At 40.8% G+C, this 27261-nt stretch overlaps 1 protein-coding gene across 3 annotated transcripts in view; it reads right to left on the bottom strand.

Moving 5' to 3' along the window:
- KDM3B (lysine demethylase 3B) overlaps positions 1-27261 on the bottom strand; it is a 76407-nt gene that overhangs the window by 22561 nt on the left and 26585 nt on the right. For all 3 annotated transcript variants that reach the window (XR_005366724.1, XM_038552292.1, XM_038552291.1), the window contains exons 4-11: positions 26374-26479; positions 24280-24404; positions 21965-22039; positions 18895-19494; positions 12986-14222; positions 11877-12078; positions 7458-7672; positions 6393-6545 (exon numbers count right to left, since the gene is read on the bottom strand). Coding sequence is in view for 2 of the 3 variants with exons in the window: in XM_038552292.1 (XP_038408220.1) it covers positions 6393-6545; positions 7458-7672; positions 11877-12078; positions 12986-14222; positions 18895-19494; positions 21965-22039; positions 24280-24404; positions 26374-26479 (2713 nt within the window). In the remaining variant the exon portion in view is untranslated. The remainder of the gene's footprint in view (positions 1-6392; positions 6546-7457; positions 7673-11876; positions 12079-12985; positions 14223-18894; positions 19495-21964; positions 22040-24279; positions 24405-26373; positions 26480-27261) is intronic.

The raw sequence follows: 27261 nt of genomic DNA, 5'->3' as shown, positions 1-27261 counted from the left end.
TTTTCCTGAATAACTACCTTAGAGAGTATGAATCTGCTGAGTATGACTTCTATCAGCTTTTCTTGATCTGACAAACTATTTCACTTTCATTTTTGAAAGATATTTTTACTAGGTATGATTTTTAGGTTAGAAGGTTTGTTTGGGGATCCCTGGGTCGCGCAGCGGTTTGGCGCCTGCCTTTGGCCCAGGGCGCGATCCTGGAGACCCGGGATCGAATCCCACGTCGGGCTCCCAGTGCATGGAGCCTGCTTCTCCCTCTGCCTGTGTCTCTGCCTCTCTCTCTCTCTGTGAATATCATAAAAAAATAAAATAATAAAAATGATTAAAAAAAAAAAAGGTTTGTTTGTAGCACTTGAGAATATTGCTCCATTGTCTTCGAGTAAAGAGGGTTTGGAACAAGTTGGCTGTCAGTCTTACCTTTGTTACTTTGTATATAATGCCTTATTTCCCTCCTGTGATTTTTAAAAATTTATTATTTATGATAGTCATACAGAGAGAGAGAGAGAAAGACAGAGAGAGAGAGGCAGAGACACAGGCAGAGGGAGAAGCAGGCTCCATGCACTGGGAGCCCGACGTGGGACTCGACCCCGGGTCTCCAGGATTGCACCCCGGGCCAAAGGCAGGCGCCAAACCGCTGCGCCACCCAGGGATTCCTGATTTTTTTTTTTTTTTTTAAGATTTTATTTATTTATTCATGAGAGACGGGGGTGGGGGGGTGGGGGGTGGGCAGAGACACAGGCAGAGGGAGAAGCAGGCTCCATGCAGGAGCCCAGGGTGGGACTTGATCGTGGGACTCGATCCCGGGACTCCAGGATCACGCCCTGAGCCAAACGCAGACGCTTAACCGCTGAGCCACCCAGGAGTCCCTCCATTCTATGATTTTGATTTTCTCTTTATCACTGCTTTTCAGTAGGATGGGTTATGATTTGGTTTGGTGTGGTTTTCTTAATGCTTCTTCTGTTTGAGATTCATTGTTAGATTTGTGGTTTTATACCTTTTTCATTAAATTTGACAAATCTATGGCTTTAGTTTTTGTATCTATCCTCCCAGTGTTTCTCTTTCTGGAACTCCCAACAATTACATGTTTGGTAAACTGCCTGATACCACTTGATAGTTCAACAAGGTACTCTTCAATTTCTAAATTTAAGTCTGTCTTCTCTCTGTGTTTAGTTTTGGATGGTTTCCATTGTTGGGTCCTTAAGCTCTATTCCTTCTGCAGTGTCTAATTGGCCATTAACCCCACCTAGTATACTTTCCTTGAAGTATTTTTCATCTCTACATGATTCACTTGGGTCTCTTATGTATTTTTCCTTTCTCTACTCATCATGTTCATGTTTCCCTTTTTGAAATATGTCTTGAAATATGTTTATATCACTTATAATAGCAGCTTTAAGGTCCTTTTATAGTAATTCTATCATCACTGTTATTTCTGGATTTGTTTCTATTGACTGTTTCTTTCCTCCAAATTACTGGTCATATTATCCTGCCTTTTTGCATACCTGATTTTTCTTTTATTTAAAAAATTTTTATTACTGTAGTTGACATAAAGTTGATCTGTTGAAGTAGTTTCAGGTGTACAACATAGTGGTTTGATGATTCTATACATTATGCAGTGTTCACCATAAATGTAGATGCCATCTGTCACCATAAAATGTTATACAATGTTATTGACTATATTCTCAGTGTCATACTTTTTATCCTTTTGACTTATTTTATCACTAGAACTTTGGATCTCTCTTTTTTTCTTTAAGATTTTATTTATTTATTCATGAGAGACACAGAGACAGAGAGAGAGGCAGAGACACAGGCAGAGGGAGAAGCAGGCTCCATGCAGGGAGCCCAATGTGGGACTCGATCCCGGGTCTCCAGGATCATGCCCTGGGCTGAAGGCGGTGCTAAACTGCTGAGCCACCCAGGCTGCCCAACTTTGTTACCTCTTAACCCCTCACCTCCCACTGCTTCCTTTCAAGCGATCACTAGTTTGTTCTATTTATTTATGAGTTTGTTTTACTTAACTCGTTCACTCTAGTTTTTATTATTTTTTAAATTATTATAGTATTTTTGGAGAAATAGCAAGCAATAGAGGAAGAGCATGTAAGTGGGGGTGGGAAGGAATGGCAAAGGATGAGGAAGTGAGAATCTTAAGCAGGCTCCAAGCCCAGGGTAGTGCCTGATGTGGGGCTCAATCTCATGATCCTAAATTATGACCTGAGCAGAAATAAGGAGAGTTAGACTCTTAACTCACTGAGCCACCCAGGTGCCCTTTTATTATTTTTTAATTAAAAAAAAAATTTTTTTTAATGTAGTCTCTATGCCCATTGTTGGGCTTGAACTCATGTCCTCAAAATTAAGACTCACATGCTCTACTGATTGAGACAGCTAGGTATTTTGTTTTTTAGATTCCACATATAAGTGAAAAACGTGTTATCTGTCTGTCTTAATTTCACTTAGTGCAATACCCTGCATGTCCATCCACATTGTTGCAATATGTCCTTCTTTTTATGGCAGAATTATTCTATAGTGTATATGTAGTTGTATATGTATATACACACATAACCCACACATATCTTTATCCATTCATCTATCGATGGACATTTGGGTTGGTTCCTTATCTTGACTATTGTATTTTTTTTTTAAGATCTATCTATCTATCTATCTATCTATCTATCTATCTATCTAGACAGAGAGAGAGAAAGAGAGAGAGAGAGAGAGAGAAGCAGAGACACAAGAGGAGGGAGAAGTAGGCTCCATGCCAGGAGCCCAACACGGGACTCAATCCTGGGACTCCAGGATTGTGCCCTGGGCCAAAGGCAGGCGCTAAACTGCTGAGCCACCCAGGGATCCCCCTCTCTTGCCTATTGTAAATAGCAATGCAGTAAACATTGGGGTGCATCTTTTTGAAATAGTATTTCCATTTTCTTTCTTTTTTTTTTAAATTTTTAAAATTTATTTATGATAGTCACACACAGAGCGAGAGGCAGAGACACAGGCAGAGGGAGAAGCAGGCTCCATGCACCGGGAGCCCGACGTGGGACTCGATCCCGGGTCTCCAGGATCGCGCCCTGGGCCAAAGGCAGGCGCCAAACCACTGTGCCACCCAGGGATCCCAGTATTTCCATTTTCTTTGGGTAAATACTCAGTAGTGGAATTACCAGATCACATTTATTTATTTATTTATTTATTTATTTATTTAATTTATGATAGTCACACAGAGAGAGAGAGAGAGCGGCAGAGACACAGGCAGAGGGAGAAGCAGGCTCCATGCACTGGGAGCCTGATGTGGGATTCGATCCCGGGTCTCCAGGATCGCGCCCTGGGCCAAAGGCAGGCGCCAAACCGCTGCGCCACCCAGGGATCCCCCAGATCACATTTATATGTTTAATTTTTTGAGGGACCTACATACTGTTTTCAACAGTGACTCTATTAATTTACACTCCTACCTATAGTGCATGAGGATTCCTTTTTCTTTACATCCTCCCCCAAAACTGTGATTTCTTAGCTTTTTGAAACTAGCCTTTCTGACATGTGGGACATAGTATCTCATTGTGGTTTTTGTCTGCATTTACCTGGTGAGAATGATGTGGAACATGTCTGCGTGTGTCTGTTGGACATCTGTATGTCTTCTTTGAAAAAATGTCTACATAGGTCCTCTGCCCATTTTTGAAGCAGACAGGTTTGTTTGTTTTTTTGGTGTTATCTATATAGTTTAGAAATTAACCATTTATTGGATATATCACCAGCAAGTATCTTCTTCCATTCAGAAGGTGGCCTTTTAGTTTTGTTGATGGTTTCCTTTGCTGTGAAAAAGCTTTTTATTTTGGTAGAGTCCCAATAGTTTATTTTTCTTTTGTTTCCCTTGCCTGAGGAGACATATCCAGAAAAATGTTGCTAAGGCGAGTGATTACTGTCTGTGTTTTCTTACAGGTGTTTTATAGTTTTGGGTCTCACATTTAGTTTTTAATTCATTTTGAGATTACTTTTGTGTATGGTGTAAGAGAGTAGGTACGATTTCATTCCTAGCATGTAGCTGTCCAGTTTTCCCAGCACCATTTACCAAAGAGATTCATACCTGATTCTTTTTTTTTTTTTCCCCCAAAGTCAACTGTATCCCTAGCTTTGGGCTCAAATTAATGACCCTGAGATCAAGAGTGGCATGAGCTAGGCAGGTGCCCCCAGATTATTCATGGTTGAATGAAGAGCTTTGTGACTTCAATGTTTCAGAGTACTGGATTTTGTTGTGATCCTTTAAAGAATGTTTGGTTTTAGTCTAGTGCAGTTAAGTAACCTGCAGATCAGTTTGATCCTTCCAAGACTTGCTCTACACTGTGTTATCTCCAGAGCAGCCTTTATTCTGGGACTACATTAATCCCACTGTCAAACTGTGACCCTTCTGGACTCTACTTTTCACTCTGGCTGGTAACAATACAAATGGTAAGTTCTGGAAATTATTAAGTCAGTTGCTTTCTGAATGTTCCTTTTAGGGCCTCACAGAATATCACCTCATATGTGTGCAGATCACTATATAGTAAAAAACTGAGGTGACCTCTCTGCAGACCTCTAGTATTCTCTGTGCAGCTCTACTGTCTTTAGCATACTGCCTCACTCTTAGACTCTCATCTCTGTCTCAGCTCAGTGAGATTGCTTTTCCATCTACTACAGCCTGGAAACTGCTTATAGGCAGTAAATTGGAGAAACTGTAGAATTTGTCCTGTTTCTTCCTTTCTCTTAGGGATCATAGGTTCATGCGGCCTGCTGCTCAAGGTCTAAAACCATGGTTTCATATATTTAGTCTGGCTTTCTCGTTTATGGCAAGAAGGCAATTCCTATAGAAGTTGACCTTTCATGAGCAGAAGTGGAAAATCTGATAGCTATTTAACACATAGTACCTAGTAGATGTCAGGCCCTGTGCTAACCACTTTAAATACACTATTTCATTTAATTTTCACAACACTGCTGTGTTTTAAAGATGAGGAAATTGAAGCTTTGAGGGTTTAAAAAACTAACCCAAGAGACCACAGCTGGTATAAGATTATATAATATATATAATATTAAGATTACATATTAAGATTATATATTAATATTAAGATATATAATAAGATTATACCAGCTGTGGTGAAAGTAGGTTTCAAATCCCAGTAGCATAAGCTTTAAACCACTGTATTCCAATGGCTGCACAATTATCTCTGAAGAGGGAAGAGTGAGGAGGTTAAGGGGCAAGAAGGTTTCTTGATAAAAAGTAAGATAAGGTGAGGACAGAAGGAAGCAAAAGATTATTCTTGAATAGCCATTTCTTCAAAGATAAACAGAGAAAACAGAGAGCCAATAAACACATGAAAAGATGCTCAACACTATTTATAGTCAGGGAAATGCAAATCAAAATCACACAATGAGATAGGGACTCCTTCCTAGCCACTATGATGGTTATAACCAAAACGGCAGACAATAATAAGCTTCGGTAAAGACGTGGGTGGGGGGAACTGGATCCCTCGTGCATGCTGGTGGGACTATAAAATGATGTAGCTACTTTGGAACACGACTTTACAGTTCCTGAAAGGGTTAAACACAGAACTGTCATATAACTCATCAATTAAACTCTATAGCAAATACTCCAAAGAAACAAAAACCTATATTCACACAAAAACCTGTACACAAATGTTCATAGTGTACTTTTCATAATAGCTCAAAATGGAAACAATCTACATGTCCACCGACTAATGAATAGACAAACAAATGTAGTATATATCCATACAATGGAATATTATTTGGCAATACAAAAGAATGAGTTAATGATATGTGCTATAACACGGATGAAGCTTTAAAATAGTATGCCAAAGTGAAAGAGGTCAGTCACAGAAGGCCAAATATTGTATGATTCCATTTATACGACACGTACAAAACAGGTAAATCTACAGAGATGAGACAGTAAGTAGATTAATGGTTACTAAGGGCTGACAGGAAGAGAAATACGGAGGTATTGCTGATGCGTACAATCTTTCTAGAGCAACCACAGTGAAATATGATAGTGGAAATGGTTTCAAAACCTTGAGAATATACTAAAAACTTTTGAATTGTACACTTTAAAAGGGTGAATTTTAGGGCATGTGAATTATACCTCAATAAAGAAGTTATTAAAACACACACACACACTCATACACACACACACACACACACACTCACACACACAGCAAGGGAAGGTAAAGAATAACACTTCTTGGCTTCTTTTAGCCTGCTGAGTTAGGCTGGAATACTGGCAATTGTTAAAGGCCTCACAATGCAACAAAAATGAGTGAAGCTAAGCAGTTCAAGAGGGGGCACAAACCCATTCTGGCTTCAAGTCCCATACCTCCAATGACAGGTTACCTTTAGAATTGAACAGGACAATATTTGCTCACCACTGCGTGGACGGCTTTTTCTGAGCCTGTAACAGTCAAGGCAGACCCCAAATCCACATTTGCGACAAACCCAGTGGATGTTGAAGAGAGTTGTTTCACATACATCACACATTTCCCGTACACCACGCACTGCTCGCTTCCATGCCACTTTCTCTGGTGGAAAGAGGAAGAGAAATAATATTGGCATTGATCATCCTGAACAACAAGCAAAAGACCCAGACCCACTGACTGCTACTCGAACTGTTTTGTCCAGCAGAAAAACTCAAAAATGCAAGAAGTTAGTGCTTCTATAAATATGGGATGCCTGGGTAGCTCAGTGGTTTAGCACCTGCCTTCAGCCCAGGGCCTGATCCTGGAGTCCGAGGATGGAGTCCCGTATCGGGCTCCCTGCGTGGAGCCTGCTTCTCCCTCTGTCTATGTCTCTGCCTCTGTCTCTGTCTCTCATGAAAAAAAAATAAGTAAAATCTTAATAAATAAATAAATGTATGTATGTATGTATGTATGTAAGAGAAACAAAATGGAATTGCTAACATTTCTGAACAAGTGTCAGTGAAAATAAATGCCATGTTGTTACTTAAAATAATGTAAAAATTTCGATTTGGGGGAGTTGGAAATAAGAGGACTCTTCACTTGAAGTGTAGGGAATAATTTCATAGTATAATTTTCCTTGGCGTAGAAATAGGGTACAGTATCTCACAGACATAGAAATATCATAAATGTTTGAATAACGGTGGGTTCCAGGTGTGAAACATGGTACCCAGTAGTGCTTCATTTATTCACAAACCATGTAATATCACTTACTATTATAAAGTGGTTCAAAGCAAACTGAAAATATTCAGTGACCCAAACCCAGACAGGGATCAAGGAAGGAATGAGGTCTGCTGGATAGTTAGGGCTTCAGATACTTTTTTCAGATACTTTTAGTTTGCTACAAGAAAACTCTTGTCAGTCTTAATTCATCCACAGAAAATTCCATCTGCCACTCCTTCCACTCCTCCTTTAAGCAACAGAAAATGAAAGTTCCCAAGTAGGAGTGCCTGGAAAACAAGCAAGAGGGTGTCTTACGGTGTGGCTCCACCATCATCATGGCCTCTTTCTCGGACATCACCAGCTGGCAGAACTGGTCCCCAACGTTGGCCAGGATATATTTTGAGGTTTCTAGGTCTATCCCTTCTGCTAGGGAGGAAGAGGGAATCCACAGGTTCATGGCATCAGGGTCACTTTGCTGGGGACTCAGAAACCCCTCCACACGGAGTACCCCCTTCCGAGTGAAGATCAACCTGAGACAGGAAGGTAGACAGTCAAGTACATGCAAACTAATACACACCTAAAACCCTAGGAGCTAAAAACATTAAATGAAACTTAAAAGGAATCAGTGTGTTTTAAGAATTTTCACTCTAGAGGGATCCCTGGGTGGCGCAGCGGTTTGGCGCTTGCCTTGGGCCCAGGGCGTGATCCTGGAGACCCTGGATCGAATCCCACGTGGGGCTCCCGGTGCATGGAGCCTGCTTCTCCCTCTGCCTATGTCTCTGCCTCTCTCTCTCTCTCTCTCTCTCTGTGACTATCATAAATAAAAAAAAAAAAAAAGAATTTTCACCCTAGAGCGTATCTGGCTGGCTTAGTCAGAAGGGCATGCAGCTCCTAATTTTGCGGTTTTGAGTTCAATACCCAAATTGGGTGTAGACATACTTAAAAAAAAAAAAGGCATTTCCACCCTATTTGACCAACATAGTATGCATTCTCTGCACTAGCAGAAAGGTTTGTGAACACTTAGTTATATCTGGATTCTTTAAAAAGCTACCCTCAGAAATGTTTTTCAGTTTCTTTACTTGCCTGTTCCACCTATACACCCATACCACTGAACGTGACCAGAGGAAAATAGCCATGTTCACTGTCACATTTGAAATTCATGTCTATCTATGTCAAGTGAGCCCTTCATTTTGCCTTACAATCACAATAGTTTCCTGGTACACACTCCCTCTTCTAGGTGCCTGTTTCATATCTTCACTTCTCATTTCTTTCTTGTTTTTAAAGATTTTATTTATTTGAAAGAGAGAGAGAGAGAGACTATGAGCGGAGGAAGGGCAGAGGGAGAAGCAGAGTCCCTGCGGAGCAGGGAGCCAGATGTGGGACTCAATCCCAGGACTCTAGGACCACAACCTGAGCCGAAGGCAGATGCATAACTGACTGGGCCACCCAGGTCCCGTTCACCTCTCTCTCTTTTTTTAAAAATTTTTAAAAAAGATTTTATTTATTTATTCATGAGAGACACAGAGAGAGAGGCAGAGACACAAGCAGAGGGAGAAGCAGGCTCCCTGCAGGGAGCCCAATGTGGGACTTGATCCTGGGACTCCAGGATCACACCCTCAGTCAAAGGCAGGTGCTAAACCGCTGAGCCACCCAGGCATCCCCCCGTTCACCTCTCTTTTCTAACCTCTTTAATTTTCCCCATGAAGACCTGGCAATGTATTCCACTGAGAAAAATACAAAAAGCCAGAAAAGATATCCCCAAGTCCTCATCACCATACTACTGGGCCTTCCTGCAATTGGGCCCATGTTCCATTTGACCTGCTGCTGCTTCTGCTGCTAGGAATGAGCTAGATTCTAGACAAGACCAATCTCTCCACCTATATCTGGAGACCTATCCTCTCCACTTGCATGGGCATCATACCATATATTCTCTTTTCCCGGCTGAGCATAGAACCCGATGTGGGGTTCGATCCCAGGACCCTGAGACCATGACCTGGGCTGAAGGCAGATGTTTCACCAACAAAGCCACCTAGGCGCCCCTACAGCAACATTTCCTCAGTTTTCTATACTGACTGTCACCAGTTCCTCTTCTCTTTTCTCTTACTCTACTCTAGTCAGGCTTTCCCTCACCAACATAACCAAACTGTTTTTGAAAAGGTCATATCCCCCATTAAATCCAATGGTCACTTTTAGTTCTCATATGGCTTGACCCAGTCCCCAGTATTTGCCATAGTTCATTACTCCTTCCTAGAAATACTTTCTTCGCTTGCCTTCCAGGATACATCACTGATTGTTCTTTCTCCATCTCCTTTACCAGCTCCTTCTCCTCTTTCCTGTCTCTCCACGTTGGAGAATTCCAGGATTGGTCCTAGGAATGCTTCTCTTCTCTACCTACACTTGGACTCCTTCAAGGTTCTCAAGTAGACACAGCTTTCAATACCTGTGGTATCCAAATATTTAACCTCCTGCCTGGACTTTCCCCTCAACTTGAAAGTCAAGTTTCCAGCTGCCCTTTCAATATCTCCATCTAGAAATCTAATAGGAGGCTCAATGGCTAAGCATCTGCCTTTGTTCGGCTCAGGGTGTAATTCTGGGGTCCTGGGATGGAGTCTCACATCAGGCTCCCTGCAGGAGTCTGCTTCTCCTTCTGCCTGTGTCTCTGCCTCTCTGTCTCTCATGAATAAATAAAATCTTAAAAAAAAAATTTTAGAAACGTAATAGGCATCTCAAATTTAACACGCCCAAATGAAAAGTTCCCATTTTCTTCCCCAAACCTGTTTTCCCCCAAGAAATCTTATCAGTAAATGGCAATTCCATTCTTGTAGTTTTTGGTCAAGAGCTGTAGAATCATCTTTGACTCCATTCCTTCTTCCAAACTCCATATTTAACCCATCAGAAAATCATGGGAGTTCTCCCTTCAAAATATATCCTTAGGGGTGCCTCAGTAGCTCAGTAGTTAAATGCTCGACTCTTGGAACTCTTGGCTTTGGCTCAGGTCACAATCTCGGGGTCGTGAGACCGAGCCCCATGTCAGGCTCTATGCTAAGCAAGGAGTCTGCTTGAGGTTCTCTCCCTCTGTTCCACCCCAATAAACAGACAAATAAAATCTTCAAAATATGTCCTTTAAAAAAAATAAAATATTTTATTTATTTGACAGAGAGCGAGTGAGCACATGCAGGGGGGAGTGGCAGGCAGAAGGAGAGGGAGTATTAGGCTCCCTGTTGAGCAGTGAGCTGGATGTGGGGCTTGACCAGGACCATGGGATCATGACCTGAGCTGAAGGCAGACAACTTAACTGACTGAGCCACCTTCTCAAAATGTATCGTTAATCCAATCAGACTCATCGCAAGGCAACCATCATTTCTCACCTGGATAATTCCAACAGCATCTTAATTTCTCCATGTTTCTGCCTTTGCCTCAACATAATCTATTCTCAAGAAGGTAGTAACAGTGATCCTTTAAAACATTCCTGTCACTCACCAGCTCAAAACCTTCAATGGCTTCTCTTTCAGCACAAAAGCTAAAGCCCTCAGGAGTATTCCTTTAAAATATGGACCTATCATTAACTCTGTAACTTCAATTCCCCCGGCTCCCACTCTATCCTTTAGCCACCCTAGCTCCACAAACACACCAGGAATATTCCAGCCTCAGGACAGTTGCTCCTGTTGTGCCCTCTGCTTGGAATACTCTCCCAGAACAATGTGTGGATTACTTCCTCACCTCCTTTAGCCTTTACTCAAATCTCACTTTCTCAAAGCATCCTATTTAAACCGTAGCCTCTCTAAACCTCTCGTCACTTCAATCCTGTTTCCTGTCTTTATTTTTCTCAGTTATTATCAGGTAACATGCCATATATTTAATCTTTCTCCCTTTATCATCTGCCTCCTCAGTAAACCTCTTAAGGGATGGATCTTTATGGTTTTATACACCACTTAATCCTCGATGCCCACAACACTGTTCAGTAAATATTTGCTGAATGAGTGAATCCACATGAGGATAAAACATTTGGATTTATTTTAAAAATTAAGAATTCTTTAAAGATCATTTAGAAGAAATTTGTCTAATTTATCAAGCAGAAGAAAAGTGACTATATATCTGGTGTCTGGTAAAAGCAGGGGATATTCTCAGGATTTTCATCAGTTATCTCTATTTCAAAGACACTTATTATCTTCTAATCTTCCTTCCCCTTCTCTTGGAGACTCAAGTTACTCTAGCAGCAAAGAGGAATAAGTGGTCAGACAGATAGATCCATATTACAATATGGCATCCTTCTGCTTATACCATTTTCAAATGGAGCCCAAATTAGGAATAACTCAGTGAAGCTCAGGGGCCAGCAGCTGGGACTGTTAACTTCTGTTCCTTAAGGACAAAGCCACCAAGTCACTTTACAATCCAAACACCTGAGTGACTCCTATGGCAGAGCCTCAGTGAAGACTCAGAGCAAAGCAGTTAAGGAAAAGATGTGAGACAGGCTGGGATGTCTGGGTGGCTCAGTGGTTAAGCGATTGTCTGCGTTTGGCTCAGGGCATGGTCCTGGGATTGAGTCCCACATCAGGGTCCCCACAGAGGAGCTTTGCTTCTGCTTCATCCTCTGCCTCTCTCTGTGTCTCTCATGAATAAATAAACAAAATCCTAAAAAACCCCATGTGAGACAGCCTTACAGGTTCAGAGAAAGAGCAACAGTTATGTATCACTAATGGAAACTGGGAAGGAGATGGAGATGGGTCTGGGTACCTCCGGAAGTGAAAGAAGCGGCAGGCCACAGTGGAATCATCTTGCTCCTGTTCTTTAAACTTCCGATACCGCTCCAGGCGGCACTCCCGACACTTGTGCAGGTGAGGGGCTACATTGATGCATGACCCATCCTGCAGGAAAGGCTCTCCGGACTGCTTCAGCTTCTTTACCTTGCTCACATCTTTCAGCACTGACTGGCCAACTGTGACAAGGGAAGGAGGAGAAACAATTGGTCATGAGTGGTATTAATAAGACCCAATAACATGATCTTCCCGGAGATGAATTCTTGTTCTGACCTGGCTCACTCTTCCTTGCCATGGCTGGGCTTGTGCCTATCGTGTTCATCCTTGACAGAAAGGGAGGGAGGAAAGAGGCTTCAACTGGAAGCTAAGGACCATGGAGAGAATTTGTGGCAAGGGCCCCATTACAAGGAAACAACTCTGGCATGGGTGAGGAAAACCCAAGAAGGTAGAAGGAAGCCATTTGCCTCTAGCCTCTGGGGATATGACTGTTTTACTAATCAACAACTCCTATGTCCCCACGGGACACCAATTCCTGATGTTAACAGTTACTTTTACTATTAGACTTTCTCTTAGATACTTGCGCTTACACAATTCTGGACCATAGCTTTGCATAGGACTTAATGGCTTTTGGAAGAGGTGTTAAAACCCTATATATGTAACAGAGTGAAGCAATATGAGGGGTGATTCTTTTTGCTTAAACAAGTCTATGGGAAAAAAAAGTCTATGAAAGGCTGCTATGTGAGAATAAAATCCAATACTCCATAATACCTCTAAAGTAAATTAAAGAAGATGAGCCAAAGAGAAAAGAAAAAGGGTTGAGAAAAACACCAGGAAAGAGCTCCTGACCAGAAGGAGTACCAAGGCTCCTCCTTTGTGGAATTATCATTACACAGGTAGATCTCCTTCTTTAGTAAGGATGCTGGTTAGATGCAATCCTGCCCTGAACCAAAAAGTCTGAGGTGCGGCCTCTATTGGAAGAGGAAATTATAGAACTTTCCATCAAAGAAAGGACTTCTGCCCAAGAGCACAAAAGGCATTAAAGGCTAGTGCCAGAGCCAAGCCAATGGATAATCCCAGCAAGATCACCTTTTAGGGGGGCAGTCCGCGGCCGGCCCTTTGGAGCCTGCTTCCCTTTGCCTTTGCCCAGCAATAGCTCAGCACTTCGCTCCCCATTGGGGCCCAACTTCCCCATCAGGTGCTCTGGAATCCCCTTCAGGCCAGTCTTGGCCTGCAGCTGCTCCTCAGAATCGCTCAAATCCGACAGGTCACTGTTGGTACTGGAGTCCGAGTCCTGTCTGCAAGCCAAGCTTCGTTCATCCAGTGAGAACCTTTTCACAGCTTCAAAAGGAGCTTTGTTCTCCTGTGAAAAATCTGCTGGGGAGGACAGAAAGCTGCCTGAGTGCCTGCCAAAGACGTTACTAAAGGTTTTGAGGAGGGGATTGTCCTGCTGCCCAGGCCCCACAGTTGGCCTCTCCTCTGTGGGGCTGGAGGAGAGAGTAGGCATCTCAATGGGCTGGGTGAGGCTGCTGGTGGGCGAACTGGAGCGGCCATTCCCCATGGCAGAGAGGCTGGGACCCCCGGTGGTAAGAGCTGAGCCCAGAACACCAGATACCAGTTTAGAGGAGTCAGTTGTGATGAAGAGGGTTTTCTTCTTTGCTAAAGATGCCGAATCTGTAGAGGAGTGAGCCTCGGGCCAGCTGGGTGCTGCCTTAGAGGTGACTGTGGTAGCAGAGGAAGAGCTACCCGATGCCTGAGATGCAAAGCTGCTGAAAGGGCTATGTTCAACTTTCTCCACAAATGCCAGGAAAGGGTTAGAGGGCTCTTCTCGGGACAGTTTAGGGGGCTGTAAAAATAGATTTTCATGACTCTCTGGGGTGCGGGTATTTAGGAGGCTCCGTGGGAAGGCTGGCGTGAGGGTGGGCATGGACTCTGCAGGCACCTTCCGGTCCACAGAGCTGCCAGCCTTAGAGCCCGATTTAGGGTCTGCTCCAAGAGTGGATCTGCCTTTACACAGGCTCTCAAGGCTTTGTTTGAATGAGTCTCGACTGGAGGAATCATCAGCCAAACTCTCTGAAACGGTAGTGAAGTAGTTACTGGTAGGTAAAGTTTGGGACATGCATTGAAAAAACAAGTTTTTAGAGAGATCAGAGTCTTTCTGAGACTCTGGTGCAGAGCTACAGCCAAAAGAGAAGCCCAAAGGTTTGTTCTCTGTGGCTAGAACCCCATTGGACTGGCTCCTTCCACTTCCAAAAGTTAAAGGTTGTGATGAACTTGGGAGAGGTGCTCCAAATCCAGAAGACGCCAGAACAGTATTTCTTGAATTCTGAAAAAAAGATAGCCTGAGTTAGTGATGCTGGTTTTTCTGGACAACCTTATTGTTTCTTCCCTGGACCTAGGCCAACGTTTCTTGTGGGTCAAATCAACTTTTCTCTCCTACAATTCCATGAAAATTGCTCTTATAACTACATTTCACCAGCATTAGGCAAGGAACCTGCCACAGACCACACAGAGGGCATCTTTTAACAAGGTGAGCTAGAGATAACAGGATGTCATTCATCCTGCCATTCCTTTGGTTGTTAGCCAAGTGGCTGTCAAAGCACTAGGAGGCTGTGTAGGCTTCTTAGTTTCTATGTGGAAATGAAAACACTACCAGGAATTGAAAGAAAGGGTTCTTGAATACACAAACATGAGCTTTCATTGTGACATGCATTTGGTGGCCCTGTAATATTAATTTACTTCAATGATCTCAGCTATCATCAAAGTTCTGATTTATTTAAAAGTTTTGTTTTGGGACATCTGGGTAGCTCAGTGGCAGAGCGTCTGCCTTCAGCTCAGGGTGTGATCCTGGGATACGGGATTGAGACCCACATCGGGCTCCTTGCAGGGAGTCTGCTTCTCCCTCTGCCTGTGTTTCTGCCTCTCTCTCTGTTTCTCACGAATAAATAAATAAAATGAAATAAAAGTGTTTTGATTTATTTAAATTAACAGCCCATCTTACAAAAGTGACTTCAGTCCCATGACAATGAGGAAAAATATTCTTTATTAGTCTGAAACTCCGCAAGATGGACCATGTCAGATTTTGGCCATTTGAATCCAAATCAACCTGAAAGTTGAGTATTTCTTTCAATTAAAGTTAGACCTAAGGATGTTAAATTATAGAAAGCACACTTATGAGGTGTCTAGGTGGCTCAGTCGGCTAGGCATCTGACTCTTGATCTTGGCTCAGGTCTTGATTTCAGGGTTGTGAGTTCAAGCCTCGCTCAGTGTGGAGCCCACTTAAAAAAAAAAAAAAAAAAAAAAAAAAGAAAGAAAAGAAAAAGGAAGAAAGAAGGCATACTCATTACTGAACTCTTTTGTTATCATTAGATTCCAAATAGCCTCCAAACACTAAAACGGTAGATACTCCTACATCCACCAAACAAAAGCATTCAGCTTAACAAATTAGCTAATGAAAAAACATTTTCCTTTTTTTTCACCTTGAAATTGTTAACTTCTGCATGTGGATAAAAGGTGTGTAAAAAAGGCAGGTTTGGGATCCCTGGGTGGCGCAGCGGTTTGGCGCCTGCCTTTGGCCTAGGGCGCGATCCTGGAGACCTAGGATCGATTCCCACGTCGGGCTCCCGGTGCATGGGGCCTGCTTCTCTCTGCCTGTGTCTCTGCCTCTCTTTCTCTCTCTGTGACTATCATAAGTAAATAAAAATTAAAAAAAAAAAAAAAAAAAGGGCAGGTTTGCTTCCATATATGTACACAGAGAGAAACCTCCATTAACAGGTCTGAACACTTAAAATTAACTTGCAGGTTGTAGAGGACATACTCTTTCTCTGTAAAATATTTTATTTATTTGAGAGAGAGAGAGAGAGAGAGACAGACAGACAGACAACAAGCAGGGGGGAGGGGCAGAGGGAGTGGGAGAAGCAGACTACCCACTGAGCAGGGAGCCTCATGCGGGGCTGGATCTCAGGAACCCCCCCCCCCCAAATCACAACCTGAGCTGAAGGGAGATGAACTGAGCTGCCCAGGCACCCTGAGGATGTTATCTGTTAACATTCATTTTATTCTTTTTAAATTGTTTTTAAAAAGACTTTATTTATTTGACAGAGAAAGAGAGAGAGAGCACACGCAGGGGATAGTGGCAGAGGGAGAAGGAGAAGCAGGCTCCACAATGAACAGAGAACCTGATGACACAGGGCTCCATCCAGGACCTTGAGATCATGACCTGAGCCCAAGGCAGACACTTAACTGACTGAGCTACCCATGTGCCCTGATCAGTCATTTTAAAGCATTGGTAACAAAAACTATTCCAGGACTGCTTAATGGCTTCCTTCTGGAGTGATAAAATTTTTTGTAACTAGAAAGTGAAAACAGTTGTACAACATTGTGGATGTATTAAATACCACAGTATTATAACACTTTAAATAGCTAAAATGGTAAATTTAATGGTTACTCTTCCACAATTAAAAAAATTATTACAGAGGCACCTGGGTGGCACAGTTAGTTAAATGTCTGGCTCAGGTCATGATTTCAGGGTCCTGGGATGGAGCCCCATGTAGGGATCCCTGCTCAGCAGGAAGTCTGCTTGACAGGATATACTTCCTCTCCTCTCTGCTCCTTTTCCTGCTTGTGTGTGTGCTTTCTCTCCTAAATCAATCAATCAATCAATCAATCAATCAATCTTCAAATTATTCCAGATATTCAAAAGGGCTATTGTTAAAAAAAGGGGGGTGAGGAGGAGATTGTTTACTTAAGGTGTTCTTAAATACGCAAGAGGAACCTACATTAGGACTTTATCTGAGGGTGGAACAGAGACATGAGAAACAGGAAGGCCACCTAAGGCTTGCCTCCAGTTGATATTTGCTACAGAGGTTGTCTTGGCATTTTAGAGTTAACAACTTGGAAGTTTGTTTAAGGTAAACTTGAAGCCCAACATGGGGTTTTGGGGGTTGGAGATCAAGAGTCACATACTCTCCTGACTGAGCCAGCCAGGCACCCCATTATTCTTTTTCTTTTCCTTCCCACTAATCTACAACTATTGACTTAAAACCCCTCCCAACAAAAAAGAGAATAGAAAGACACAGCCCTAAGGATTGGCTAGCTATTGTTTCTTTCTTCTTCTTTTTTTAAGACTTTATTTATTTGAAAGAGAGAGTCAGAGTGAGCATAAACGGAGGGAGGGGCAGAGGAAGTAGCAGACTTCCCGCTGATCAGGGAGCCTGATATAGGGGTCTGATCCCAGGATCCTGGAATCATGACTTGAGCTGAAGGCACGTACTTAACCAACTGAGCCACCCAGGAACCCCTGGCTGTTGTTTCACTAGCAGAATTTGGCCAGGAGCCTTGACACCTGCATGACTCCAAGGATCCAGCATGGGTAGCTCAGGTTTCACTACTAAAGTTACCCTTTAAAAATAAATCACATGAATGAAAAATAATTTGGATGGCCTTTCATTTTCCTTCAAATGATTAAATTTTAAATCCTCTTCTTATAAGAAAGTGATGACAAACTGATTTCAATTTAATTTTTAGGGCAAGAAGTTTCCTGGGGGCTGTGTCCCTATTTTAGATTTGACACCATAATGGAAACATCCATTTCTGTACTTTTAAATCAGATCCCAGGAGAATACCTAGGCTGACACACTACTAAAGTCACTGATACAGTCACAGAAACTTCTCCAACCTCTTCAGAAAATGCCCTTTGAAACCATATTTCCTCTATCCAGCATTGCTACCCCAAGAATAATACCATTCAGTGGGCTTCCTCTTGTAGCATATAAAACTTAGTCTACTTTGTAAATCCCCCTTTACATCTATACCGTCTTTGACATGGAGGGGATTTTAATTAATTTGAGCAATACGTTGACAGAGGAAATCCACATAAGACCCTCATCTAGTTCTCTTGGGAATGCTGGTCAACTCACAGAGGACAAACTGTGAATAGTGTGAAATTCACATTTATAGGTCTTCTCTTCTGCCTGGACCTTTCACCTCCCTCCCCATCTCTGCACACTTAGGATTCACAAATTGCATCTGCTAGAAGAACTCAGATGAAATGCATATGCCATGCTTTACCTGGCACTGTTATACCTAAAATGATTCCATCTTAAGATGTGAGCTCCTTCAAATAGGGATTTCAATTCTTTGTTTATAATATACAGTACTTAGCACACAGTAGTTTCCTATACATAATTTAAAAAATCATTTAGTATTTTGTCTTTGTATTTCATATTCCAACTTGAGGAAACAGCCAGTCTGAAAAAAAAAATGACTAGCATCACAAATCATTCTTCGGTGACCAAAGTAAGAGTGAAAAGACTGTAAGAAATGATTTTGATATTGTTTTAAATTTGACTGGAGAGCCAACATGATGTTAACTTGTATTTAACAGAAGTTCTATTTCAGCAACAAACATGTTTATCATATAAAGAACATAGTGAGCTGGATACTACTGTGATTAATTCCATCAGATTTTCCAGGTAAGGCTTAAAGAGTAAGTTAGGAAAAAAAAAAAGGCAAAACTTTCATAGCCATATTATATCATGGGAAGAAGCCCAGCCTCAAAGGAAAATATCCTAGAAAAAGATGAACTGAAAACAGGGGATGGTAATAGTCGCTTTCACAAAGCCTTAATTATAGTGTTCACTGTTACCAACACTGTAATTCATTAACCTTGCCTCTCATAGGCCAGGTGGAGGCTCAACCATTATGTGAACTAAATAGATAATTGAATTAAAAAGATTCCCCATCAGATCTATTTGAGCATCTCATTAAATTGGGTTTTATAATCAGTTTTTGATTAATGCAATTGTTCAGGTGACTTTTAAGAGCTAACAAAGTTATTAAAATATACACATTTGCCCAATGAGTAGTAAAGGAGTATTCGTACAATTTAAGCACATCTCAGAAATACTCCCTCCCTGTGGCATTTTAGATGCTTTTTAATGTGTTAACATTAAAAGAATGAACCCAAATCTTGCAAATCTGCCCCTGAAACAACTCACCTCTCCTGGGGCCTGTAATCGGCTGCCTTTCTGTTTTTCCGGCCCAGTCCCTGCTGCAAGGCCAGTGTCTGAGATCCTCACCGTGGTTGGGGTGGAGCTGGCGGTAGTGACCACAGCTGCTGAAGCCACTATGCCCTGGCCAACTTGTTCCAGTGTTTTTCCTGCCTCTTTGTTTTCGGCTCCACCCACCTCTGGGGCCAAAGGTGTTTGACCTGTGGCTGTAGAATATGGAGTGAAAGGTACAGGTGTGTCCCCACCTACAGGCTCATCCTGCACCACCAGAGTCCTGCCGTTTTCTTTGGTGTAAGTGGCAAAGCGAATGTTGCGGTTAATCTGGGGAACAAATGTAGTCGGTGGCTGCTTGGCTCTCTGATCCAGCCCTGGCTCTCCACTGGCATTCCCTCCTTTCCAGGGCCCTCGGCTTGCCTCACCTCCATCGCTCCCATTACTGTCTACTTCACCCCTGTCTCCTTTTAATTTCTTTGATGCAGGGTCACACCCAGAGTCCGAAGCACTTTTCCTCCTCCGGCCATCTTTCCCCTCTATGCTCTCTCTCTTCTTCTTTCCTTTGGAAGATTTTACTGCTTTTAACGTACCCCCCTACAAAACAAAATTCAAAAAAGATTTATTATAAGGAACCTTCCATCCTGTGAAAACCATACACCATTAGTTCTTTCCCATCTCTAGAAGCAGACAAAGCAGGCAGACTGCTACATTCCGACACCAGCTCTAAGATATCCCCTTAGTCAGAAAGCTCCAACCTTCCTGTGACTCAATTTATACACATATACAAGATAATGATTATGAGAGATTAACTCACTTGGCAAACCTTTCCTTAAATAAAAGGCTTCCTCAAATGGACTTTTTTGAGGGTTTGAAAAATTTAGAATTTCTTTTACAAAAGAAGACTGTTACTGGTAGGCTAGGAGCTCATTTGCCCCTTGATGGAAAAAAAAATCTGCTGTATTTCATATTTTTCTTCTTGTTGGACTGAAAATAGCATTTCAAGTATTGAAATATAAAATCTCCTCTTTTCAGATGTCACTAAAAAAACTGGTGACAACATTAGGAAGACCAACATTTGTTGAGTCCGTGACCAAAGGAAAAGTGAGTCCAATACAGACAGGTCTGGATTATTCTTATGGGCACTATAAATACACAAACAATCTCTAGAACTTCTTTGAAGGTATTAGATAAAGGAATGCAAAAAAGGCAGGCTACCATAGCAGGCTACCATAGACCAAACAGCTAAATCCCTTAGCTCTTCCAATAATTTCAGCCTATCTCATGAAATCTGACTTGTGTCTTACTTGAGAGGCCAAGCAACCTTAAAAGATAGAAGATTAGAAGACACAATTCTATCTCTAAATAAATTCCTTCCCTGACAAGGGCAAGGGGAAGGGCACTTAGAACTCAGCTACCATTCTCTCAAGCAATCTTTGTGCTGCAAGAAATTTTATCTAGAATATTCTCAGAATCATATCCTATCATGAAGCAATGTGTTTTTTTTTTTTTTTAAGCTTTATTCAGGTAACTTTCAGATAGTTTTACTCAGGTAACATGTGTTGGGGTGGCAATAAGCTAGTGACACACAGTTATTTAGCCATTAATATTTACCAACTTCATTAAACTAATCTTATTGCCCTTGAATATTTATAGCTTCTTTACATAGATCATTTCTGTCATAACCATTACTATACCTATTAAAATTGGAACTTTTTCAAATTTTATATTTCTTTTGGCCAGTTCTGGTTTCTCTATTCTCTCTCTTTTTTAGTTTCTCTATTCTCTCTCTTTTTTGCTCTTTTTTATTTCCATCTTTTCTCCCTTGATTTCCTTCTACAGCTCTTAACACTTCAAGATTCCCTTCTGTTTCCCTCATACTTTTGGTAATCTACTGCTGAAAACCACAGTTCTAATCTTTAATGCATCCAGTGAAGTTGCTGATCTTGGCTCATAGCAACCTCCCTGAGCAATAACTTATATTTATGTCCTACTTATAGTGAGCTCCTCACATGTGAACAGACAGCATAAGGCATGGAGACCAGTACTCTCCAGTTACGTCTGACCATCTAAATAGTGTATTGCATGTAAGAGGTAATGAAAGAAAGAAAGAAAGAAAGAAAGAAAGAAAGAAAGAAAGAAAGAAAGAAAGAAAGAAAGAAAGAAAGAAAGAACTAAAAAGGGGCCCAACACACTATCAAAAGTAAAAGGTATTTTCAGTCATGTAAACAGTCCACAGACTTATCCCACTTGTGGCAATATGTGGTAAAGAGCTATTAAATTTAACCCTGATTTTTCTTCCCCCTAATTTCATCTTATTTTATCAAGTCAAGAATGACTGGATAAAGATGAGAAGAACTATAATACTTAGCAGGAGTAGCCAAGACAGCAGTATTACAGAGATGCTAAGAGATTATGAGGAACATGTGGCTAGAGGACTATCATAGTCAATGTCTTAGTGAAGGAAATTCACACAGGATTCCTTGACTGGTTCAGGTACTAGTTTACTATCTTTTTGGGGGTTATGATAATTCTGAATGAACCAAGAGCTGGCATGATTCACAGTAATTATGGAGTAATCCACTGTGTGCTGAGCACTGACTTAAGCACCTATTTGATTTGATTCTTCTTGGGATACCAAATATCGGACTCCTTGGAGCTCACTACTATCTAATGGAAAGAAAAAGAGGATGCGGCTTCTCCATTTCCTACAACTGGGTAGGTTATAAATATTACCACTGCTTGTTACAGCTTTAACTGAGTACTCTATCTTTCAAATATACGAAATATACCTGTCCTGAAACAATGTAAGGAGAAATAGTTAGGCCATAGATTTTTTTAAATGGTTAGGCAATACAGTCATAATTAGATGAGTTTGCTCAGACTATACTTCCTTCTTTAGACTATATTCCCTTAACTAGACAAGACTGTGGAGAGAGAAAGTGATGTACAATGACCAGAATGGAAACCCAAAGGGCATCCATGGATAACACACATATGAAGAATCTGCATTAACATGATAAAGAAAGCTTATTAGTCGGCACAGAGACTCAGTCAATTACTGTACCTCGCTCTGAGTAGTTGAATTATCCATCAGCATCACATGGATCAGTCTGGGATCTACGGACTTGATTTCACCACTCTAGAGTAGGAGGATAGCAGAAAATATGAAAAAGGGGAGACGAAAAAGAAAGATTTAAGCCTTGTCCAAGGACATAATTATATATTTTTCTAATCCATGCAATTACCTCTTTCTTTTTTCTTGTTTTTTTTTTTTTTTTTTAAAGACTGTATTTATTTATTCATGAGAGACACAGAAAGAGAGAGAGAGAGAGAGAGAGAGAGGCAGAGGGAGAAGCAGGCTCCATGCAAAGAGCCCAATGTGGAACTTGATCCCGGATCCTGGGATCACGACCTGAGCCAAAGGCAGATGCTCAACCACTGAGCCACCCAGGCGTTCCTATCTCTTTGTTTCTACTCCAATATAATGAAAGCTCCATGAAAGCAGGGTTCTCTACGATCTTACCCACTGCCAGAATAACATCCAAAACAAGGTCAGGAATTCAATAAGCACTCAAATATTTGTTAAATTAACGAAAGAATTGAGTTCAATGCCCAAATGTCTCTCTCTCTTTTTCTTTTTTTAACGATTTTATTTATTTATTCGACAGAAAGAGAATGCACAAGCAGAGGAGTACAGCAGAGGGAGAAGGAGAAGCATGCTCCCCACGGAGAAGGGAGCCCCACCCCACGTAGGGCTCGATCCCAGGACCCTGAGACCACAATCTAAGCCAAAGGCAGACACCCAACCAACTGAGCCACCCAGGTGCCCCCCAAATGTCTCTTTTAGGGACATTAATTTCAAATTCTGCATCTCTAAAATCTTCCTATTCTGTACATACCAGAAGGTAAAAACTTACAGAACCAAAAATCATTAAAAGAACCACTCTACTAATAAACCATAAAACCACTGGGATCAGCTGATTCGACACCCTGCCAGATTTAACATCCATATCCTTTGATCTAGCAATTATATACCTAGAAATTTATTCCGATTAATAATGTGAAGTACCGTACAACAATATGTTCAAGGTTATTCACTGTAGCATTATTTGTATTACTGAAAATACAGGCAGTGATTTAAATGTCCATCAATTTTAGATTAGTTATGAAATACTCATTTAGTGGAAAAACACACAGCTATTTTATTTTATTTTTTTTTTAATTTTATTTATGTATTTATTTATGTATTTATTTATGTATTTATTTATTTATGATAGTCACAGAGAGAGAGAGAGAGAGAGAGAGGCAGAGACATAGGCAGAGGGAGAAGCAGGCTCCATGCACCAGGAGCCCGACGTGGGATTCGATCCCGGGTCTCCAAGATCGCGCCCTGGGCCAAAGGCAGGCGCCAAACCACTGCGCCACCCAGGAATCCCCACACAGCTATTTTAAAAGGATGAGGCAAATTTCTACATATATTTACATAGAAATATGTTGATAACCTACAGCTAAGCAAAAAAGGTAAATTACAGAACTATATGTATTGTATAATCCCTTTTGTTAATAAAGCATGGCTCATATACTTATCACATAAATAGATAACATGTAAATATTACAACAGACACACTGTATTTGAAAGAATATGGAATACATACCAATCTATTAATGGTAGTTACCACTGAAGGGAGTGATTTTGCCTGGGGAGAGGGGTGACTTCTAACATCTACTTAATGTATTTCTTTTTAAAATGAAGATAAATAGCAATATTTTTGAAAACACAATAAGAAATTAAGTAAATAAAATCATTTATGCTTATACTACATGTGACTGTTAAGGCCAAATCTGAAACCAAGGACAGCACAAGTACATTTCTGTTTGCCTCAAAACACTCATCTGTTACTTTTTCCTAGACAATTCTCCAGGTAGCTCTAGATGCTGTTTTATTTTTATTTACTTCATTAGAAAGGATTCATTTTTTTTCAGCATCTAAAGGGGAGTGGTTAAGTATTACAGAAGCAAATACTCACTGCCTAGATTTTAAACTACTAACGTTTATGGATATGATAAAAGAAGGATGATACCACTTCACATTTTAACATTAATGTTTAACAGATTTCAAAGCACTTTCCAATATATTATCTTAGTTCCCCAAAGCAGTGCTGAGGTGGGGTTAGGGGAGTACCCAATTATCTGTTAATTTACAGATGAGAACAATGAGGTTAGGAAAACTGAACAGCCTTTCTCCAGGTCATACAGTCATTAAGTGAAAGAGTGAGACAGAACTCAAATTTGTATACACAGTCAAGTGCTCCCTTCCTCTACACTGCCCTCTGTAAGGGGATGAATGAATCTTTTAGAGGAAATAAGCCAAAACCTCACCTCAGTTACAGAGACCTCCATAAGGCGGGTGATGGAGTCTTGATGGCTAACAACACCATAGAGCCAACTTTCTTCCCCCTCTGGCTGGTATACTTTGACCCTGTGACCTTGAACACTGTAGGGACCTAAAGGAGAGATCAGTCAGTACTGTGTATGCTTGGCTAAGCTATAGTTCATGACTTTCTAAAAGCATAAAGAAAACTATATGGTGTAAATATTTAGCACTTTCAGTTCTCTTATATGGAGTTAAATATAAATAAGCAATTTCAGATTTATCATACTCAGCAATTTAAAAACAAAACAGTTTTTCCTAGTAATCTTTGTAAATTCTTGTTTATTTGGAGATGTCTTACCATCTCCCAGATCTGATTTCACCTTCTTTTAATCTAATTCCAAAAGTAATATTAGGAAGAGAAAGAAACCTTACAAGCAACAACTATAGTTACTAAGAAAACCTACCAGATACATTTGATCTGACATATACATATAAAAAAATGAGAGGCCAGTAAGTTGACTATACTATTTTGTTAAGTGACCATAGGAATGATAGATAACCATTTACATTCTGCTGACTTTCAGTAACAGTAGGTGAAGAGTTCAATTTTCCAGCCCTTGCACTAATAATAGTCTGAACAAATATAGCACCTGTCTTCCGAGGAACAAAGAGTCTTAAAGATATTACTTTATCAGCAGATAATGTCACTCTACAATATCAACAGGCCTTCCAATAAGGATAGCTTCTCTCTTCTGCATATCTCATATATTTGAGAATATATAGCTAAATCATTACTGATTTAAATTATTTATTATCTTAGAACTATAAGTTTCCTCAATTTTTCTATACATACTCCCGTATACCTCCACCTTTCATTCTGTCCACTCAATTTTCTTCTCTCTGCTATAATTTTTTCCCTCACATTCTTTATGCCTCCATATCTTTCCTTGATTATTAAACATCACTTTATCCTGATAGTCTCCTTTCCTCAGTTAGCCAGTTTTCCTACCTTTACTCATTCAGACACAGCTTGAGAAAAGACAACCAAAGACCCTATTTCACTGAAAATCACGATTTAAGAGGCTCAGAAAGGAAGAGGAGTAGGTGTGCACCACAAGGTTTATTCTTTTTGTGGAATCTTGGCAAAATCTGTATTTGAACTGGAAAAAGCTAATAATTCTTTTGTTGTTTATTTATTTATTTATTTATTTTTTTTTTTTTAAAGATTTTTATTTATTCATTAGAGACAGAGAGAGAGAGAGAGAGAGAGGCAGAGACACAGGCAGAGGGAGAAGCAGGCTCCATGCAGGGAGCCTGATGTGGCTGGGACTCGATCCTGGGTCTCCAGGATCATGCCCCGGGCTGAAGGCAGTGCTAAACCACTGAGCCACCCAGGTTTCCTTGTTTTGTTTTGTTTTTAAAGATTTTTACTTATTTCTATATGAGAGACACACACACAGAGAGAGGCAGAGACACAAGGCAGAGTGAGAAGGAAGCTCCCTGCGGGGAACCCAACACAGCACTTGATCCCAGGATCCTGGGATCATGACCTGAGCAAAAGGCAGATGTTCAACCACTGAGCCGCCTAGGCATCCCTTTTGTTTTCATTCTTTCTGCTTTTATTATTTATTTATTTATTTTTAAAAGATTTTATTTATTTATTCATGAGAGACACACACAGAGAGGCAGAGACACAGGCAGAGAGAGAAGCAGGCTCCCTGTGGGGAGCCTGATGCAGGACTTGATCCCAGGACTCTGGGATCATGACCTGAGTCAAAGGCAGACACTCAACCACTGAACCACCCAGGTGCTCCTCCAGGTTTGTCCTTAATAAATATTTAAGAAACGAGAAAAAAAAAAAAAACTCACAACAAAATTGGATATTTTGAAATGTAATTTAAAGAGGAAATAGTGGTTTGAGTGAGATCTTATTTTTCCAAACTATTCTAGATCTAGCTAAGTGGAGATACACTTGACTCTCCCCACAAAAAAGAAACACAAATGTTTAGAGTTGCATAGTGTCTTCTCCATTCTATTACTTTCAACACTGATCACATACGTGATTCAGGATTCAGGGATAGAAGACTAACTGTTCTTACCTCGGCTGAATATCTCTTGTAGCTTCTGGTCACTGATCAAAGCATTAACTGTATCTCTCAGTGCAGTGTGTTCCAGAAGAATCTGGTTTTGGCTATCTGTTCCCATCTGGTAAAGATAAAAGAAGAAAACAACCAAATATAAAATGAATAGCAATAATATCTAACCAGATTAGAAAAATCATATCCTCGAGGAACTATGCCAGCATGGCCAAAGAATGTTCTGTAGAACCCTAGTCTCATGAGATATTTTGCAAAAAATAACGATGCTACGATCAATTAGGTTTAGGAAATAATATATACTCTATCTTTTTTTTTTTTTTTTTTAAGATTTTATTTGACAGAGAGAGGGGGAGAGCAGAAGCAGGGAAAGCAACAGGCAGAGGGAGAGGGAGAAGCAGGCTTCCCACAGAGCAGGGAGCCCAGTGCAGAGCTTGATCCCAGGACCCTGAGATCAAGACCTGAGCCAAAGGCAGAAGCTTAACTAACTGAGCCACCCAGGCACGCCTACTGTATCTTTCTATACACAGTAGTATATTAAAGGCTCTGAAGAGACATGGGGAAAAAAACTGTTTAGGGTCAGTGTTTCTCATACATATCTGACCACAGAATATTTTATTACATGTGAATTTTTTTGGCATATTTTGGTATTTATTTGACTTTTACCAAATGCCTATTCATAGAAGTACTAGAACTGCCAAGATGAATAAAGCACGGGTGGTGAGAGGGAGTGAGGCCTAAAGAGGGAGGAAGACGTATCAACAAAGAAATCGTCATTAATATTTCACACAACAGAGTTTAGGAAATAATGTTCTTGGCTGCTTTGATAAGACAACAAAACTCTTAGAAGTCTCCTAATTTTTAACCTTTGGACAGTAAACCTTACAAGTG

Source organism: Canis lupus, chromosome 11 (assembly GCF_011100685.1).
Source record: "Canis lupus familiaris isolate Mischka breed German Shepherd chromosome 11, alternate assembly UU_Cfam_GSD_1.0, whole genome shotgun sequence".
NCBI lineage: Eukaryota > Metazoa > Chordata > Mammalia > Carnivora > Canidae > Canis > Canis lupus.
The sequence above is the reverse complement of the archived record's forward strand: the minus strand, read 5'-3'. Positions and strand labels throughout refer to the sequence as shown.